The 19,543-nt window shown below is 39.6% G+C and overlaps 1 protein-coding gene across 2 annotated transcripts in view; it reads left to right on the forward strand.

Moving 5' to 3' along the window:
• Window positions 1-19,543, forward strand: part of COL21A1 (collagen type XXI alpha 1 chain) — a 90,120-nt gene that overhangs the window by 23,298 nt on the left and 47,279 nt on the right. For both annotated transcript variants that reach the window (XM_075707886.1, XM_075707887.1), the window contains 7 exons: window positions 4,968-5,021; window positions 5,954-6,007; window positions 9,697-9,750; window positions 10,602-10,655; window positions 13,508-13,561; window positions 13,640-13,693; window positions 16,619-16,672. In XM_075707886.1, the coding sequence (XP_075564001.1) occupies window positions 4,968-5,021; window positions 5,954-6,007; window positions 9,697-9,750; window positions 10,602-10,655; window positions 13,508-13,561; window positions 13,640-13,693; window positions 16,619-16,672 (378 nt within the window). The remainder of the gene's footprint in view (window positions 1-4,967; window positions 5,022-5,953; window positions 6,008-9,696; window positions 9,751-10,601; window positions 10,656-13,507; window positions 13,562-13,639; window positions 13,694-16,618; window positions 16,673-19,543) is intronic.

Below are 19,543 nucleotides of genomic sequence, written 5' to 3' on the forward strand. Positions count from 1 at the left end.
GTTATTCTTAGAGGAAGCATGTTTGCTCTGTTCTAATACAGTCATGTAATGGCTTCACTGAGACCTACTACTTTGAAATCAGGGTGATGCCTGATGCTGACTTGTGTTGCATACAGCTATACATTTCAGACAAAAGACCATATGACTATCTTCAGCAGTGGCCAAGGGCAGGTGATAAGGATGAACATCTAAGCAGCAAGCAGGAGGTCATACTCCCTTGGTACATCATCCCATCTCGCAGAATTCTGAAGCTCAGGAACTTTTTGAGCTGGATTTATGACCTTTTATTTAACAATCTTGATGGATTTTTTTTTCCTCTGTGGTATTTGAGCCCAGAACATCATGCTCAGGTAAAATATACTGCTCGTGGCTCTGAGCTATGAAAGCCTTGGCAGATGATGGAGTAGCCAATGGAAGGAAGTGTAGTCAAATGGAGAAAGAATTAAACAGGTCAAAACAAAACAAAGCAAAAAAAGGCTACAGACAACATAGTGAAAACTCTTTTCTGTACTTTTCCCATAATAATGTTCATGTGATTACAAATCTTTGATCAGGGGTCACCCCCGAATTTATGTTGGAGGGTGAAAGCTGCACTTAGTTGCCTTTGTGATCTAATGCTGGATCTGCCCTTCATTTTCATGTTTTCATGTGTGTAGGCAGAGGGGCTTCACTGCAGAGACAGTTCTGTTAGCCTGCAGAAACAGATGCCATGCAAAGTCCTTCTACAGGGCCATGCTATTTAACAGAAGGAGGAGAGAGATGACGCTTGTTCTGAGCTCCTGAGTTACCACTGCTTGAGAAAGTCCCAGAGAAAGGAGTAAGGCACAGGCTCCGAACAGACCTGCTGGACAGGACCACCTGACTGAGCGGCTGGGTTAGCTCAGTTGGTTAGAACACGGTGCTAATAACGCCAAGTTCACAAGGTTCAATCCCTCCTTACTGCAGGGGGGTTGGGCTCGATGATCTCTCAAGGTCCCTTCCAACCCAAAGCATTCTGTGATTCTATGATACACATGTCCAAAGGGGCAGGAAGAAGAGAAGCAGTAGGCAGATGAGTACAAGCATAGTGAGGTGTTAGAGAAGGTTGTTTGAGAGTGGGATGGGAAAAAAGCTCCTTGAGAAAAGGAGGAGGAAGGACCTGAGGCAAAAATGTGAGATGATAAACAACTTCCAGAGAAAGGCTAAAACAATTCAAATACAGCAAGTACTTTCTAACATTTCTGTTGCCTCACAGGATTTTAGTTACTGATACTGCCAGAAGGTCATAGCGTGACTGCAAATTTGAGTGTAGGCGTGGGTACATGTCTGAATAACTGTAAGAATTTCTGTCATTTAGGATGTAATGTATTTTATGAAAAGGGGTTGACAACTTCTCTTCTAATACTTTAGATAATTGTGCTTAAAATGTACTAAAGATTTTCCGGAAGAGACTTCCACAAGAGGTCCGCAGACCTTTCTGTCAGGATGTTTTCCTAACACCAAGTTAAATTTTTCTTTTGCAGTTGAATTCCATTATGCTTAGTTACATCACCCTAAATAGTTCTGTTTACTTAGTGTTTATAGTCCTTAAATATCTTTTGACCATTACTGTTGATCCTTGGTTATTTCCTAGCCAAACTGAGCTTGTTTACTTCTCCCTTGTCTTTCCCAAGTAGTCCTGTTGTCATGCCTTTTTCATTTATGTTGCTCAGTGACTCCAAAAGCTTTGCAGTAAGGAAGTGTGTAGTGCATTTGTCAGTTGCCTTATCAGTATGTCCTCTGTTTTTATTTTTATTTTATACTTGTCTGATGTGATACACCTAGGAATGCTGTCTGAACTTTTGTCCTTTAGGCCTACAAGTGCATTGAAGATATACTTCTGAGGTTTACTCTGCTATTTCACCTAAAATTTCTTTGGAATTAATACTTGTCATATGTCCTTCTTGCTCAATTTTTTCCCTACAGGTAAACTTAACTTTCATTTTCCAGCAAGGCTCTTAATTCACTGACGATGACACTATTGCTAATTTGTCTCTGTCCTTTATGTAAGTTCTTTGGCCTAAGAAGTCTGTTCAACTTTTTTCCATAGTATTATTTGTAAATTATTGCCATTTTCTTTAAATTCAAAAGTTACATTTTATCTATGATTGTTTTAAATGCCCAGCTGTCTGGTACAAAACTAAGCATCTCAGTATCTTGTTGTTTATCACTTGGCCTTTACAGATTTTCAGGCACTAGGAATTTATCAGTACTGTTCTCACCCACAACCAATTGAGAGGGAGATTTTGTATATTCAGTTGCACTGATGTAAAACAATGAGAATATAAACAAAGTCCTGTGGAGTCGTGCTGATTGACAACACTGATGAAACATTATAGGTGGGATTCAGTTTAAGACACCTACATTTAGTGTTTACATGTGTACAGAGACACTGGGTGTCCAAATTCCTGCATTAGTCAACAGATATTTCACTAATATACCACAAGACTTAGGGGATTCTTATGCTGTAAGGTATTTTGTCTTGCCCACGCTGTTGCTTCAAAAGGATGAATGGCTCCCAAATATTTTGTGCTACTATCTTCTAACACTGGTGTCTAGGTGTCTAGGGAATCTCAAAAGGCAGGAGCTGCCTATGTTTAGGCAACTGGATTCAAAACTGAGTATCAAATTCAGAGTTAGCTGTAATACTTTTCACACCATTTGTCTTCTGACAAGTTCATGAGAGAAGACCAAGTCCAAATAAAAAGAATTCCTTTTGGTGGTAGATTTAGTGCTTTCACCTTATTTGAAAGTGAACCTTCAGTCCTGAATGCGTCTGTGTCAATTGAAAAGGGAATTTTCACTTCTGTCCCTTTTATGTAGAATGTCAGCCATGGCACAGCTGTTCTTGGAGCATATGTATGTATGTCACGTGGGAAGGAGGACTTGAGCTGTCCTAGTGCAAAAAGAATTGTGTTAGCATATAGATTGATGATCTGTGCTGCAAAAGGAGTAGTGATACAAAGACATGCTCACTTTTTATGAAAGCCAGTTTTCGTAGAAGGTGTTATACCTTATAGAAGGGTTGTTTTTAACTTGTCCAAACAATTGCTAAGTTATTTGTACCAGACAGTGATTCTCCTTTTTGTGACTTTCTGTGAATTTCCTTTTGAATCTTCTCTGTTCCGTGTTTCCATTAAACAAACGCACTGACAGCTTGTTTGATTTGCTCTGAAATCACATTACACGATCTAACTCTGAGCTAAATATGCAGTTTAGTAAGCTGAAAACTCTTCTGCCATCCTCCATTCATCCTGTGAATTTGGAAATTCAGTTCAGCCAGGAAATTGTCCTGTACTTCTTCCCCTACTCAGTTAGAAGGAGAAGGAGGGGAAATTGCATTTCAGAGATTTAAAATGTGAAATAAAGTTTTATTTACATAGAATTATATCCTACAGGAGGTCATAGAAACTTTTTGCTTTTTTTGGAGAAGAAGTAAAAGGATAAACTTTTAAAGGCATTTTTTGGCTTGGTGAATTGTTTCAGCTACCCGGGAGTCTTATAAGCAATCTGGGATTGCTACACCATTTGCAGTTAAAGCTGATTTTGCTAGAGCTGCCTTGAGCACTAAAAGTGAAATACCTGATAAAGGATCCATGTATGACAGAGACCTAGAATTCTGTTTACTTCTATACTAAACATTACCATCTGGCTCGTTGGGCATCTGTTCAAATGTCATTTGGGAAGAGGGCACAGCGAGTTCTCTCTTGTAGCTAACCCAGCAAATAATTCTAGCTCTGTTTATTATTCCCAGGAAGCTCTGACTGACTTAAAGAATAAATCAGACATGTACATTGCCTTCCTTGTATTGAAAAGGTTCTGTTGGCTCCTTTTTACCAGTGTGGAAATCCCCCCCATTAAATTTTGTGCTAGGTTTTTAAGACTGAAACTCATTTAGAAATAGGATTATTAGTTCTTTCAGTTCAAATCAAGATCAAATTCTAGGTATTTTAAATTGGATAGTCCATTTTATGGGATTTATCAAATTTAGTTTGGGCTGCCTGTTGAAAGGTCTGAGCCAAATAGCCTCAGAGTTTTATAGGACAATTTCTTTTCTTGTTTTGCATGTTTTCTCAAAAAACTCTCTTTGTAGCTCATTTTGTCCATGGGAATGACATGTTTTTACTGGAGCTAGGTAAAATTCCCATTCTTCAGTTACTTGCCTCTGTTAAAGGATTCTTCTAAAGCACTTGTTAATTTTGCATTAAAAATGGCTATCTTTGCTGTACTCATTGAATCCAATCTACCAAAATACTTCAGGCATATATTTTGGGTTCTGTAAAGGTTCTCTTGTTCTGCCAATGTTGATTTCTAGTAAAGCATTTCTGAAATTCTCTTTTCAACTCATGAATTATTTAGTATTTCTTTTCGTAGTCCAAGTCATTCAAATTATTTTTTTTGCATAGCCTGTTATATACCTTCAAGTTCATAGCTAAGTGCTTAGTATTGAGAATGGAATTTTTATTATTTAGAGATATTATAAAAGTAGCTGCATAATGTATTAGAACATACCTTGTTTGTTAAAGCTTATTCCTGTAACTGGAAATAAGTCTTTAAAAGTCCTGGCATTTTTCTTGAGAGAGAGAGAAAAGAAAAGTGTCTATGTATGTGGGTTAATTTGTTCTTTTTTTTTACCCCCCCCAATAAAAATATATATAAATAAAAAAATGTTTGTTACGTTTGCATGTAACAATTCTAAAATAACGGATTTTAGCATAAAGTCCGGAGGCTGCAAACTTCAGATGCAGAGATGAAAGCTGCTGAAAGCTGAAATCTAACTTTCAAATATATGATTGTGATAGCAGTTACTGAAATTTGTGACCTAAACCGACAGGTTTGTGACAACAGTTCTCTGGTAACCAGGAGGATTGTTTTTTCCTTAAAAAGGTGTTTGGAAATTTGTAAATATAACTTATGAAAAGTCACAAGTCTTGGTTTCCTTTCCTTAGGGATATCAGGGATCAGCAGGAGCTCCAGGTATCCCAGGAAGTCCAGGGGTTCAAGTAAGTTTCTGTTTCATTCCTAGAATTTGAAAATCTGACAAGTCTTGCCAACTCTCTCCCAATATCTGTTGTTTGTCATTGAGAGTTGAGGTGTGGGGTGAAAAGGGCTCAAGGGATGGCATGAAGTCAGGGGCCATCCTTGGGTGGATTGCTTTGGAACTCACATGGCTTTGGGGTTTGTAGGCAGGCTGACAATGAGACTGCAAATCTAATCATTGCTAGGTAGGGCCTGTAGGACCAGGACTCAGCTGGGGCTTAGACATTCTCATCCTGATCCAGAGGCCAAACAGTAGTTCTTCCATTTTTCTATGAATCAGTAACAGTGATCTGAAGCCTTGTCATGGTGATTGATTACCCACAATTCATGTGTCCAAAAGGTGGTTTCAGATAAAGCCCAGACTGATGGAGGAGAATTATTTTTCTTCATTGTATTAATTTAGTAGCCCTTACTGGGACAGTTATTGGAAACCAGTGCTGTATTTTACTTGTGGAATGATCCAGTCTGGCTAGATAGTCAAGGATTTATTAATTTGTTGAATTAAGTATCTGAGAGCATGCTGGGGCCAAGAGCGAGACTGCAGCATGGTATATGTGAAGGCTGTCTGATGGACTTTTGAAAGTAAGGGGACATCTCTGAACTAGTACAGGCCATGTGATGTCCTTTTTTCCTGAGGTGGTCCTTGGTTAGAGCAAAGAATTGTTTTAGTGTTCCCCGGTTATAAGGTTATAGATTATGGGTTATGATAGTGTGCCATATTCATACAGGCTGGATACATTTCATGCTTGGTTCTGCTTTTCTATCCAGTTACCAAAATGTTGTGATCAGCCAGCTGACACATCAGTCCCTGGGTCATGTTGTATTACATTTCTGCATCTCATTCTGTATCAGATTGTATTAGTGTTTGAGCTGGATTTCATTTTTTCTCTCTCAGGGACCACGTGGCTTACCAGGTATCAAGGGAGAGCCGGGGAAAGATGGGGCTAAGGTAAAAAAAAAAAAAAAAGAGTAATAGGTGAAAAGATTTTACTCTTAACCATTTTTGGTTGTACAGTTAATAGTATCAATATTTTCACATGAAGCTTCTGTGAGAATTGTTTACTAAAGAGGTAGTAAAGAAGGAATAAGAATCCTATATTTTGAATGTTACTTCAATTCTGAATCTGGTCTGTTTTATTTAATAAAGTTTATATAGGCTTTAGCACTGCCAGTAACACCTTTACTGCACTGAATAATTTATATTTAGAAAGCATATCTAAATATGGGTACCTGGAAGCACAATACAGACATCTGTCAGAATGGTTTCTTTCTATCTCTTTTCACCCTTTTTCTCTTCAAGTGAGCATACAGGTGAGCTAGGTAGGAATTTTTAGATGGCACTTCTTATCAGAAGACACTGACTAACTGAAACCAAAGCTTTTTGTGGGAAAATTCTAGCTGAGGTGTAGCCAGTAGCTTGGAGCTGCAGACAGATGTGGAAGCATATATATAACTCCCTTCTGGTAGTCAGGATAAACTTGAATCTGGATCTCCTGTATATGCAGTGAATAAACTAGCCATTGGCAAGTCTCATTGATATGTAAATATCTGTGTCCACCATTCTCTCACACTTTTGCCCTATGTTTAGAAAAGTTCTAAGTTCATTGTGATAAAAATGTATTTTGTTTTGATTTATTAAAACTTCAGAGCCTTTTTGTAAAACAAGCACTTGTTTTCCAAACAGATTTTACTGTAGAATTTCTTTCTTCTAAAGTTCCCAATATTAAAAGCAGGTCCTTAAATTCGTCACTGTTCAGCAGGATTCTCAAATGCATGATCAGAGCTGAAAAATGTGCTTATGTGTTGTGGTGGTTTGACCCTGGCTGGATGTCACGTGCCCACCAAAGCTGCTCTATCACTCCCCTTCTCAACTGGACAGGGGAGAGAAAATATAACGAAAAAGCTCGTGGGTTGAGATAAGGACAGGGAGATCACTCACCAATTACTGTCACGGGCAAAACAGACTCGACTTGGGGAAAATCAGTTTAATTTATTACCAATCAAAACTGAGTAAGGTAATGAGAAATAAAACCAAATCTTAAAACACCTTTCCCCCACCCTTCCCTTCTTCCCCGGCTCACCTTCACTCCCAATTTTCTCTACCTCCTCCCCCCGAGCAGCGCAGGGGGACGAGGAATGGGGGTTGCAGTCAGCTCCTCACACATCGTCTCTGCTGCTCCTTCCTCCTCGGGGGAGGACTCCTCACACTCTTCCTCTGCTCCAGCATGGGGTCCCTCCCACAGGAGACAGTCCTCCATGAAATTCTCCAACGTGGGTCCTTCCCACAGGCTACAGCTCTTCACAAACTGCTCCAGCGTGGGTCCCTTCCACAGGGTGCAGTCCTTCAGGAGCAGACTGCTCCAGCATGGGTCCCCCACGGGGTCACAAGTCCTGCCAGCAAACCTGCTCCAGCGTGGGCTCCTCTCTCTGCACAGGTCCACAGGTCCTGCCAGGAGCCTGCTCCAGCGTGGGCTTCCCACGGGGTCACAGCCTCCTTTGGGGACATCCACCTGCTCTGGTGTGGGGTTCTCCATGGGCTGCAGGTGGATATCTGCTCCACCAGGGACCTCCATGGGCTGCAGGGGCACAGCTGCCTCACCATGGGCTGCACCAGGGGCTGCAGGGGAATCTCTGCTCTGGTGCCTGGAGCACCTCCTCCCCCTCCTTCTTCACTGACCTGGGTGTCTGCAGAGTCGTTCCTCTCACATATTCTCACTCCGCACTCCAGCTGCAGTTTGTGTCCCAGTAGTGGGTTTTTTTTTTTTTCCCCTCCTTAAATATGTTAGACCAGAGGTGCTGCCACCGTCACTGATGGGCTTGGCCTTGGCCAGTGGTGGGTCCATCTTGGAGGTGGCTGGTGTTGGCTCTGTTGGACATAGGGGAAGCTCCTAGCAGCTTCTCACAGAAGCCACCCCTGTAGCCCCTCCCACTACCGAAACCTTGCCACACAAACCTCAGACATTTGTTCTGTGCTTTAGGCATCTTAATCTAATTGATCTTAGATGTTAATCTAATTGATCAGTGAGTATTGGGCCATGTGCAGAAAGTAAGATACTGATGATGTAAAACTCTGTTTTGCAGGGTTGTGACAGATAGAATATTTTCTAATGCTCAGTCCAGCCTTTTTTAAAATGTGCCAAGAAATAGGGCTTCCACCACTGTTTTAGAAAACTTCTTCCATTGTAAAATAGGTCTTGCCATTAGAATTTTTTTCCTGATGATTCAGCCCAAATTTTCATCTCTTAATTTCATCCCATTACTTGTAAAGTTTCTGTAGCAACTATTTAAAACTGTTTCCATTGCCAAGTGTTTTAGTTTATCCAATAATTGAATCACCACTTCTGAGCAGAAATGGAGGTTCCATTCTTTTTCATTAAGAAGCAATGGATGCATGAAGTGTTTATTTTATAAGCTTTGCTGATTTTTTTGAACTCTGTTCCATTGCCTGTTTTCAATACTTATTTGTTGAGAGATATTTTGATAGCATTAACCCACAAGCTATCACTCCTGTGGTCATGTTCCTGTCTTCTGTGAATATGTGACAGATCTCTCCAAATCTGCTTAGATATGACTGGCTTTGATAAATACCACTGAGACATGTTTTCTTTTACCCTTTGTTTTAGAACTTGAAATATTACATAAAATATCTTCCTGAGCATGATTTACTATTCCTCCATTATGATAGAAATATTTTAAACATATTGAAATATATTGCTCAATATAAAGTTAGATATTAACAGAGAGAAGACATTGTGATTGTCCAAAAATGATTTGGTGATTGGCTCTTTGTCCTGACTGAAGTAGATCCAGTCTACTGAAACAAGCAACTAAGCTTGTTTTCATTGTTTCAAGTCACGGAGTGCCAAGTTATAATTTAGCCTTTTGTTGTAATTGCTCAAGGAAGCTTGCAGACAAATTGTCAGATAAATATCTTCAGTACCAGTAGCAAAAGTTTTGGAAATCCTGATACCTGACACCTGTGAGGACAATAAAAAGAACTGATGTTTTGTCTTGTGTTTTCAGTTGCCAACTGCTTTTACCAAAGTGGATTCCTTCTCCCACTGAAATGAGAACTCATTTGAACTTTGTGTCAAAGTTGTTTTATCAGTGTGTTTTGGTTTCATTTGGTTTATTTTTTAGATAAAGTACTTAATACCTTATTTTATAATACTTCACTCATCCAGAGTAAGCTGGTGAGAAATTTGATAAGGTCAGTAGGTCTCTGATATTTTCAGTAAGAGGTAGGAGCAAAGCCACCCCAGGTTTAGGGGTTTTCCTTATTCCTCGGGAATGATAGAATTAGCACAGCTCCTGCAGAGATTTTCAAAGCTCTTTTGAAAGCTTTTTTTCCTCTTGTCAAAGCTAAATTGCTACTTTTGAAACTCCATAAGACTTATTGAAAGATTACAGTAAATTTGTTCTAAAAAATTTAGTGATTGTTTATTTTTTTCTTTTTATATGTTGAATCTTGTTTAAAGATCAACAAACTCTCATCAGTCAGTGTGCCAATGTTATGTAGTTGATATAGTGATACATAACGTCTTTCCACTATTTGTTGATCATTGAGAATATGAATGTTATTACAGTATATTACTCCTATTGTAGATATAAGGATTTAAAATATGTTTGCTCTTTTAGGGTGACCGTGGACTACCTGGTTTTCCTGGATTACATGGGATGCCAGCACCAAAGGTTGAATTTCTTGTTACAATATTCATGTGTTTCAGCTTCTCTATAGTTTAATTTAAAGGAAAAATAAGTTTATATACAATATTATGTCAGTGCATTTGATGAACTACATAAAATGAATAGATATGATGCTGAAATTGAAGGAAGATACATGCCATGGGACTTCATTACATACATATCAAGCAATAGAAACCGCCTGTTTTTTTAATTTTTGTTCTGTTCAATGGGTCTATATTAATTACTTTGAACTTTGATTTTACTACTACTTAGAACCTCCTTCATCACAAATAATGTGTAAAAAAAAAAAAAATTATATAATGTTCTTGAAGTCATTCAATTTGAGTGACAGCATTTTGAAGGATTGTTCTGGTCTAACCCAATGAGTTTATTTTACATGTATGTTCCCCAAAACATCATCAACTCATGGGAGTTGTTCTTCTGTGTTAGTACTCAACTGAATTAACTTCTTAGTTTTTCCAAATTTGTGTTTTAAACTTTTCAAATAAGGTCTTCAGAAGAGTGCAGCACTTTTCAAAGAGCTGAATTTTCACTTAGGTACCTACCTATATTGCAGCGACCAGAAACTCAAAGTGCCTTGCATTGAAAACAGAAGCATTAAGCCTGCAAGCTGTGGATTTTCTCACCAGCAGTGCTGGATATTCTGGGCTTCTCCCCTAGGACAGCTTGGAAAATTCAAAATTTGCATTTACTATCTTGAGGATTGTTTTTTTATATCAGGTGGAGCTCTTTGCCTTCTTCATTTTATGTCTGCTGTACATGTATACTGTGTATATATATCTGTATATAACTACTTCTATTTCAAAAATTAACTTATTCACACACATTTTGTCTAGGGAGAAAGGGGTCCTAAAGGAGATCAAGGAGTGCCAGGAATATATGGAAAAAAGGCAAGCAAATTTATAATCATAAAATGAAGCAAAATGTTATTGGTATATGTGGTGGGTTGACCTTGGCTGCATGCCTGATACCCACAGCCACTCTTTCATTCCCCCTCCTCAACAGTACAGGGGGAGAAAATACGATGGAAAAGCTTGTGGGTCCAGATAAGGACAGGGAGATCACCTACTAGTTACTGTCATGTGCAAAACAGACTTGGCATGGGGAAATTTATTGCCAACTAAACCAGGTTTGGATAGTGAGAAACAAAGACAAAAACTAAAACACCTTCCCCACTCCCTGCTTTTTCCCAGGCTCAACCTCACTCCTTCATAGGATAGGGAATGAGGAGCAGGGTGGGTTTGTCAGTCTGTAACAGTTCCTCTCTGCTCTCCTTCCTCCTCACACTTCTCCCGTGTTCCAGCATGAGTTCTTCCCATGGGCTGCAGTCCTTCAGGATAAACCTGCTCCTGCATGGAGTCTCCATGAGCTGCAGCTTGGCTACCACAGCTCCACCATGGTCCTGTCCACAGGACAGTCTCTGCTCTGGCGCCTGTTGCACCTCTTCCCCTCCTTCTTCACTGACCTTGGTGTCTGCAGAGTTGTTTCTCTCACTTTTTCCCTCACTCCTTACTTTGCCTGTGTCATGTTTTTGCCCTTTCCTAAATATATTTTCCCTGAGGTGCCGCCATCTTGGCTGCGGGGCTGAGCCGTGCCCTGCGCTGGGCCGGTTGGAGCCGGCTGGAACCGGCCGTGTCCAGCACGGGGCAGCCCCGGCCTCCCCTCACAGCGGCCGCCCCGCAGCCCCCTGCCAGCGCCTGGGCACCTGCACCCAATACAATATCATTTATATTTTTATAATAAGTGTATTCATAGAGAATTTAATTCTGCAGTCCTAACTCAGAAAAATCTCCAGTGAAATTAGTGGATATACTTATGTCTAGTAATATTATGGTATTTGAAAAGTCATGGCAGTCAGGTGAAGTCCCTGCTGACTGGAAGAAGGGAAACATTGTGCCCATTTTTAAAAAGGGAAGAAAGGAGGACCCTGGGAACTATCGACCTGTCAGCCTCACCTCTGTGCCTGGGAACATCATGGAACAGATCCTCCTAGAAGCTATGCTCAAGCACATGGACGACAGGGAGGTGATTCGAGACAGCCAGCACGGATTCACCAAGGGCAAGTCCTGCCTGACCAACCTAGTGGCTTTCTATGAAAGAGTGACTGCATCAGTGGACAAGGGAAAAGCAATGGATGTCATCTATCTAGACTTCTCTAAAGCCTTTGTCACAGTCCCCCACAACATCCTTCTCTCTAAATTGGGAGATATGGGTTTGATGGGTGGACTGTTCGATGGATAAGGAATTGGTTGGATGATCACATCCAGAGTGTAGCGGTCAATGACTCGATGTCCAAATGGAGACCGGTGACAAGTGGAGTCCCTCAGGGGTCCATACTGGAACCAGTGCTGTTTAATATCTTCATCAATGACATAGTGGGATCCAGTGCACCCTCAGCAAGTTTGCAGACGACACCAAGCTGAGTGGTGTGGTTGACACGCCTGAGGGATGGGATGCCATCCAGGGGGACCCAGACAAACTCAAGAAGTGGGCCTGTGTGAACCTCATGAGGTTCAACAAGGCCAAGTGCAAGGTCCTGCACATGGGTCACAGCAACCCCTGGTATCAATACAGGCTTGGGAATGAAGGGATTTGGAGCAGCCCTGCGGAGAAGGACTTGGGGGTACTGGTGGATGAAAAGCTGGACATGAGCCAGCAATGTGCGCTTGCAGCCCAGAAAGCCAACTGTATCCTGGGCTGCATCAAAAGAAGCGTGGCCAGCAGGTCGAGGGAGGTGATTCTGCCCCTCTACTCTGCTCTGGTGAGACCCCACCTGGAGTACTGCGTCCAGCTCTGGGGCCCTCAGCACAAGAAGGACATGGACCTGTTGGAGCCGGTCCAGAGGAGGGCCACAAAAATGATCTGAGGGCTGGAGCACCTCTCCTATGAGGACAGGCTGAAGGAGCTGGGATTGTTCAGCCTGGAGAAGAGAAGGCTGCAGGGACACCTTATTGCAGCCTTTCAGTACTTAAAGGGGGTCTATAGGAAAGATGCTCACTGCAGGGGGGTTGGGCTAGATGATCTCTAAAGGTCCCTTCCAACCCAAAGCATTCTATGATTCTGTGATAATATTAAACTCATGCTCTGCTTATTTGGATATTTTGAGAACTCTCTTCATCCTTCTGTTAATGGATCAATGTAATTCATTTTAACATAACACAAAATGCTTGTAAGTATATTTTTTGCAAATATGTCTATGCCTTTAATATGGGGTATATGTAATAATTATATTGCAAAGAAATCTGGGCTTTTTAATACATAGAAATGTACATGAACCATATAACCGAACAGTAGAGAGGGAGAGGAGTAAGGGGAGTGAGGAGAAGAGCACATGAATGGAGACTGATAGTGGCCTGGAAGAGAGCTGTTGTTTTAATCTGTAATTCATATAAAGCAGTGTGTGCTTGTATGTAAATATTTATATTTCAGAGAGCATATTTTGGTCATCCAGTGTTAACAGTTACATTTTCACCTGTCCTTATATTTTCTTCATGTATTTATTGGTCTAGAGTTTTAAGCAATTTGGAAGAGGGTCCGTGTTCGCATTTCTACATTTTAGATCATATTTACATTTCTGTTAGAGGGGGTAGTTATTAATTGAGCACTGCCTGTGTTAAGAAAGAAACAGATCATCCATACATTTTCAAAATAAGAAATAACATCATGAATTATAGGTTAAATATACTGAATTTGCAGCATAAACAGTGGGCACTACTTACTTTTTGTTTGCTGTGTTTCTCAGGGCTCAAAAGGAGAGAAAGGTGATACAGGGTTTCCAGGAATGCCTGGGCGATCTGTAAGTTTTGTGAACACAATTTGCCTTTAACTGTTGCTTGTTAATTCACCTACTGATGACTGTTAACCATTGCCACAGGGAGACCCTGGCAGGAATGGGAAAGATGGATTACCAGGAAGTCCTGGTTTCAAGGTACGTACAAATGTATATTCATATCTTGCCAAAGTCTTCAGCTTCCAGCAAGGTGGATCCAGCAGGATCCCAGGCTCACTCAGGCTGGAGGGGACTTTAGAGCATCTCTTGGACCAGGCTCCAGCTCACAAATTGGACAGCACCAAATCCATACTAGGTTGCACAGCTGGGTGTTGATAACTTCCAAGGATGGAGACTACACAGCTGGGCAGCTTGTTCCATCCTTGACTGTCTTCATGGTGAAAAATTTTTCACCCTTATTTCAGCAGGAAATGCTCTACATGTCTATGTGTTGACAACTGAATCAAGCTCTTAGTAAATATAATAAATGGAATCTCTGAAGTCATTCAGCTGCTGACTGTTAACTGCTATAACTTTTGTGAGATCACTTATAAGTGTGTAGTCCTATTTGCTGTCTTTGGGTACCCCAGGTGACCTGTAAGTGCCATTTTAGAAGGACACAGGTCTCCTATAGGTGGTACCTGCAAGCCTGATGTGGAAGCCTTGGCTGCCCTAGAGCACCTCAGATAGCACCAGGCATTTGTGATTAGGTAACTGAATCAAGCCCCTCTAATGGGATCTTGGATCCCTAATGTATCTCTAGACAGCTTCAGGTAGAGAAACACATGTAGGCCTCTTAATTTGAAGTTAAAGGGGGGGGTTATCACTTACATACAACACTACAGCACTGTTATTCTAAAAATTGCCCAACTTCAATGTATAACTAAGCATCCTGCAATTAAAAAATTTATTAGGAGAACACATCTAAAATAACAGCCTTTAAAAAGTACATATAAAATTTAACTTTTACGGTAGGTAAACTCAGTATTTCCTTTTATTTGTTCTCTTTGGAAGGCCTAATGAGACTGTGCTAAAAGGTAATGGAATAACTTTATTTTACGTCAAATTGGTGTACTGCTTTTTTTAACTGCCCTTAAGTTTACACCCTGAGAATATGTTAGTAAAAGAAATTGTAAATCTTAATTATGGAAACAATATTTTCTTATTGCTTATTTTTCTGAAGTTAACTCAGCAACTGACAGCAGATTATTTCTACGATACTGAAAGACTTTTTGTTTATTTGTTACTCGGTTTAGTTTTAAATACTCCTACCTTAATTTCATTTTGATCTTCAAATCCCATTGATACCTGTGTACAAATTGTCATTATTAATATATATGTACAAGAGCATGTATCTCTGACACTTGCAAATATGTCAGGCAAAGACAATTTAACAGACATTCTTAAAACACTCAGCTCAGTTTGTGTCTATGGACGTAGCAGGTACCTATGTTGCCATTAAAGTCAGTGGAGATCTAACCAGTAATGCCAGTGGAGTCTGGAGAGCAGTTCAGCTCAAAGAAGGCAGACTTGTAGGTACCAGTTTAGTTGCCTACGTAAAAGCGTCTGGTGCATTTGAGATGCATTAATGTCCAAAGCATCCTAAGGGAGCTGGCAAATATGACATATGTCCTGTGGAAAGCCAGTGCCTTTCTGGAGTGGGAGTAGGAACCCAGATGAGACACCCTCGGGTGTCTCAGATATGACCAAATGTCTATGTGCAGGCAATGAAATTGAGCTCCTGGTGGCTGGTCAGCTGAATCAAGGCTCCATCAGTTGTCTTGACTAGACTTCTGTTGGCTGTGTTAGGAGGTTAGTTACCTACATGAATTTATTTCAAATGAATCCTGCCTTATTTTCTATATATATACACAACACATATATATATATACACACACACACAGAGATATCTCTGGTAAGTTGGTGGAGAAATTCCTTCTCCGGTACTATAGAAAGTAGAAAAAAATAATTAGATATTAGATTTTTTCCTCTCTAGTATTTGATAACATGGACAGGTAATAGTCGCAGTTGTTTAACATAAAATTTTAACTGTTACTGGTGGCTCTTTAGAATGAACTATTATGTTGATAAAGCATGAATTTGGAGAGTATTTTGATCTGGTTTTACACTTGTAAACAATATACAGCTAATTCAGTATATTAGTTGTGTGAACCTGTGTACATTTAAACTGAAAGGCATTTTCTTGACTGCTTAATTTAATTATTGTAGTACAAAAATATGATATACTCATTAGTTTTTACTCATTTTATAATATAATAGTTAACAGAAGTCATATTCATTCAAACATTTTGTCAGCTTGACTTCAACATCTGCTTGCTATACAATGTTGCTTCATTCTGGGTCTGTAATCAAATTCAGAGCAGTAACAAACAGGCTGTCTTTGAAGGAAATTTCTGCTGGAACTTTTCTGTTTTCTTACAATATTTATTCTGGGAAAGAATGTGGAAAAAAAGCATGGCTTGAAAGCCAGATGCTACCCATTGTTACTTCAAGTCCAGTTTTTGTAATTTTAAGTTAATTATTATCAGATTATTTTTTATATATATTAATTTATCTTTGCATTTGGTTTATGTGCTTTTATTTCTGGAATTATTCTTCAAATTTGCAGAATATTTTTGGTATCATACATATTTTGAGTAAGGACATAAAGATTTGATCATATCTGGTACTGCTGTATTCTGGAGTGCTTTGAAATAGTTTTCAGACTATTAGTTGTACTAACAATTAGACAATAGCAATTTAGTACTGTTCTATGCACTTCTTCAACCAGTAATTGCTGTTCTGATTCAAAAGACAATTGTCTTTCATCTCTTTTGGCAAACTGTTTGACAGCTGTCTGTTGGACGCAGCATGAAGGAATACTGGATTGACAATGCTTCTTACTGTGTTTGAAACTGTTTTGAAGAGGTGTTTGTTTGATGAAGCCTTGATCATCTGTATTGGTTTTACATTTTAGTTATATTAAAAATAATAATTTGCTCTTTGAAATAATTATTTTTATTATGCAAAGGAAGGTCTTTTTTTAAAATAATATTATATTTAACAGTCTGTTTTATTTTAAAGGGAGAAGTTGGACAGCCTGGATCTCCAGGCCTAGAAGGACATCGGGGAGAGCCCGTAAGTGATTAAGCTCCTGACATATCCTTACGTACTGATTTGTTTGTTTGGGGTTTTTTTTTAGTTGACGGATGTTATATTTCATGTTTCATCCATGTTGATTTGAATTGGTTGATAATGTCTGTTTTTGTAAGAGTGCTTTTTTATTTTCTGGTGTTCATCTTTAAATTTGGATTGAGTAAAAGAAATAAACAAGCCTTTAAAGTCAAACATGCCTTAAAAGAAAAGTTTCTTAACTATATTGCTGTTATATACCAATTTGTATATATGTTATGAAATCGTCTCATTGCTGACTTCTTTCCTATTGATGGTATGGTATGGTTAGATATTGATAGTTACTTACACGAGGAGAGATTCTGGGTGTTTTTAACTCTCATTTCTGCAACATGATATATGTTCTTTCATATACTTGGTAATTGCACTTTTAAAGTTTGTTTTTTCACTACCTCGCCCTCTCCTTTGTCCAGTTTTGTTGGTCTTTTACTTCCTTGTATCTTGTTACACTGTCCATGTTACCTGTATCTCTGTTCTTCTTCCTTAGCTGGGGTACATGCTACTGCATTTTTGTTTTGCTTGTTTCCAAAGACATTGTTCCTCTACTGGTGTTTGGGCAACTCCTCAGGTCAGGTCATTTTTCCTCCCCTTTATATGTGATAGCTAGGCTTTGTCCTCCTTGTTTCCCTGTTTGGCTCTTTAAGGCCACCAGGCTTTGCTTGAAGCAGAGGAGCCAAGATATCTGTAGAAATAGCTGAAAGCTTTGAGTGCCGAGACAGAGCCAGCTGTCTTCAAACCATCAGTAATTCTTCTGTAGGCCAACAGCAGTAAATGGAGCTCAGCTGGTGGAACACTGCCTTCCAGATGAATTACATTCTGAATTACATTTTGAATTGTAAGATAAGGAGATACAGCTTTATATATTGAGACATTTTTGTGGTATTGAATGTAACAAGAGGCAGTATGTGTTACATGGTACTGAAAACTCGTAGAGTTTTGATAACTAGGAGATGGAAATAAGACTCCCAGCTGAAAAATTCTCAAGCTCTTTCATTTAAATTTTTTATATATTCACCAAAACCTCATAAAACACTGTGAGTAGACTGCAAAACACTGGGCAATCATTCCCAAGAGACTTTCTTCCCACTTGGCTGGCTTAAGTGAAGAACATGTATAATTCCTCACTTGGCTTTATTTTTTCCTCTTTCTGTGCTCCAAATAACTGTGAGATGGATTAACCTTTTGCAATCTGTGGTATCTTCAGATGTAAGAAAGACTGAAAGTGAATGTTAATTAAAAACCATAAAGTACAAGTGAAGAGGTTTTGGTTTTGGTATATCGTTAGTTAGTACACTATAACAAATGTGTTGAGATAATAACAAGACTTCTGTTATTGTCCCTAGCCTTATTTTGTCTCTCTTCATTTTTAGAAAAAATGTTAAGTTAGTCATTGTGATTTTTTTTTTAAATTAATCTAAAAAATAGGAAGGAGAAAGCATTTCTGACCTAGGGAAAACTAAGTACCTAATACTTTAACAGCCCTCTTTCTGATCTGATAGCTTTGGTTAAGTCTGACCTATATCTACTAAAGAAATGTATTTTGGTTTAAAATTAATATAAATGCTTCACAGTATAACATTTTAAACACCAATGTAAACTCATCACTTAAATCCCATACTTTTGCTTTAAAGAGAAATGAAGTGGCAGATTTAAGATATTAAAATCACTAAGTCGTCTTCTAAAATCACCATAAAATAATATAAAGGAAGACTTCCGATATATAAACAACTACAGAAGATTTACACAGTCCTAACAGGGCAAGCTAGATTGCACTATGTGCTTCATTTATAATCAGTGGGGGTTATTCTGAAGAGCAGAAGGTCTACCTGCTGACCAGGAAATTGCCTCAAGGTAACCAGTAGGAAATATAAGACACCTAGTCATACCTGCTCGTCTGCCTCTATTGTTGGTGTAGCACCAGACTGGATGTGCAAACATGGTGCTCCCATCTATTTAGAGCCTGGGGGTGGAGCAAAGGGCTGTGCAGCAACTTTGTGGTAAAAGTGTGTGCTTGGGCTGTGCAAAATGAAGGCTATCCTTGGCCGTGGGTTATGTGGGCTCCCCTATTCAAGTAGAGGGTAGTTGGCCTTCATCTGATTGAAAGTGAACTGGATTGTGGGGGCTGTGAGGCACGTCTTGTGCAACTTACTGCTTTTGTTGTTTCTGTTGTTCCTCCAATGTGTACTTGATGTATAACGCGTAAGCACCTCCTCTCTGCTCCTCCCCCGTGCAATTCAGTGTGATCTTCTCTGGTGGGGTACTGTAGTAGTTAGGGCACTGGTGTGGGAGGAGGGGACTGAACTCTGCTGTGCCCTCCCTGTGATAGCCAAATAGGCTGCCTAAGCTCAAGACAGGCCTTGGATGATACTGGTGTAACTGTATGACTCCATATCGTTAACCAGCCAGATGCAACTGTGGCCCTGGGACAGCTCAGCAGGTTGCATGGATACCCCGCCCACACAAACATACGTGCAAGCAGTCATTATTTCTTCCATTCAGCCACATGAGTGTTAGACACGGCCTAATTTCTTAAGTTGGTCTTTTTAAAAATAGCCATCTTATGATCCCTCTTGCTTTAGCAAATAAAAAGAGTATGGTAACAAAATGAATGCATCTTGAGACAACATCTAAGAGGCAACTGTCTAGGATGGAGAGCACAGTTGAACAGAACTCCCATTGCCCTCAGCCTCTGAGAGGTGTGGTTATTTTCTGGACAGCATACTTTCTGCTATCTTATTACTCTTATTAATCCTCAAATTTATGAATAGGAAAAAGTAGGTTGTAAAGCTAAGTAAATAATTCCAAGTGATGTAGTTG

This window comes from Pelecanus crispus, chromosome 3, assembly GCF_030463565.1.
Source record: "Pelecanus crispus isolate bPelCri1 chromosome 3, bPelCri1.pri, whole genome shotgun sequence".
NCBI lineage: Eukaryota > Metazoa > Chordata > Aves > Pelecaniformes > Pelecanidae > Pelecanus > Pelecanus crispus.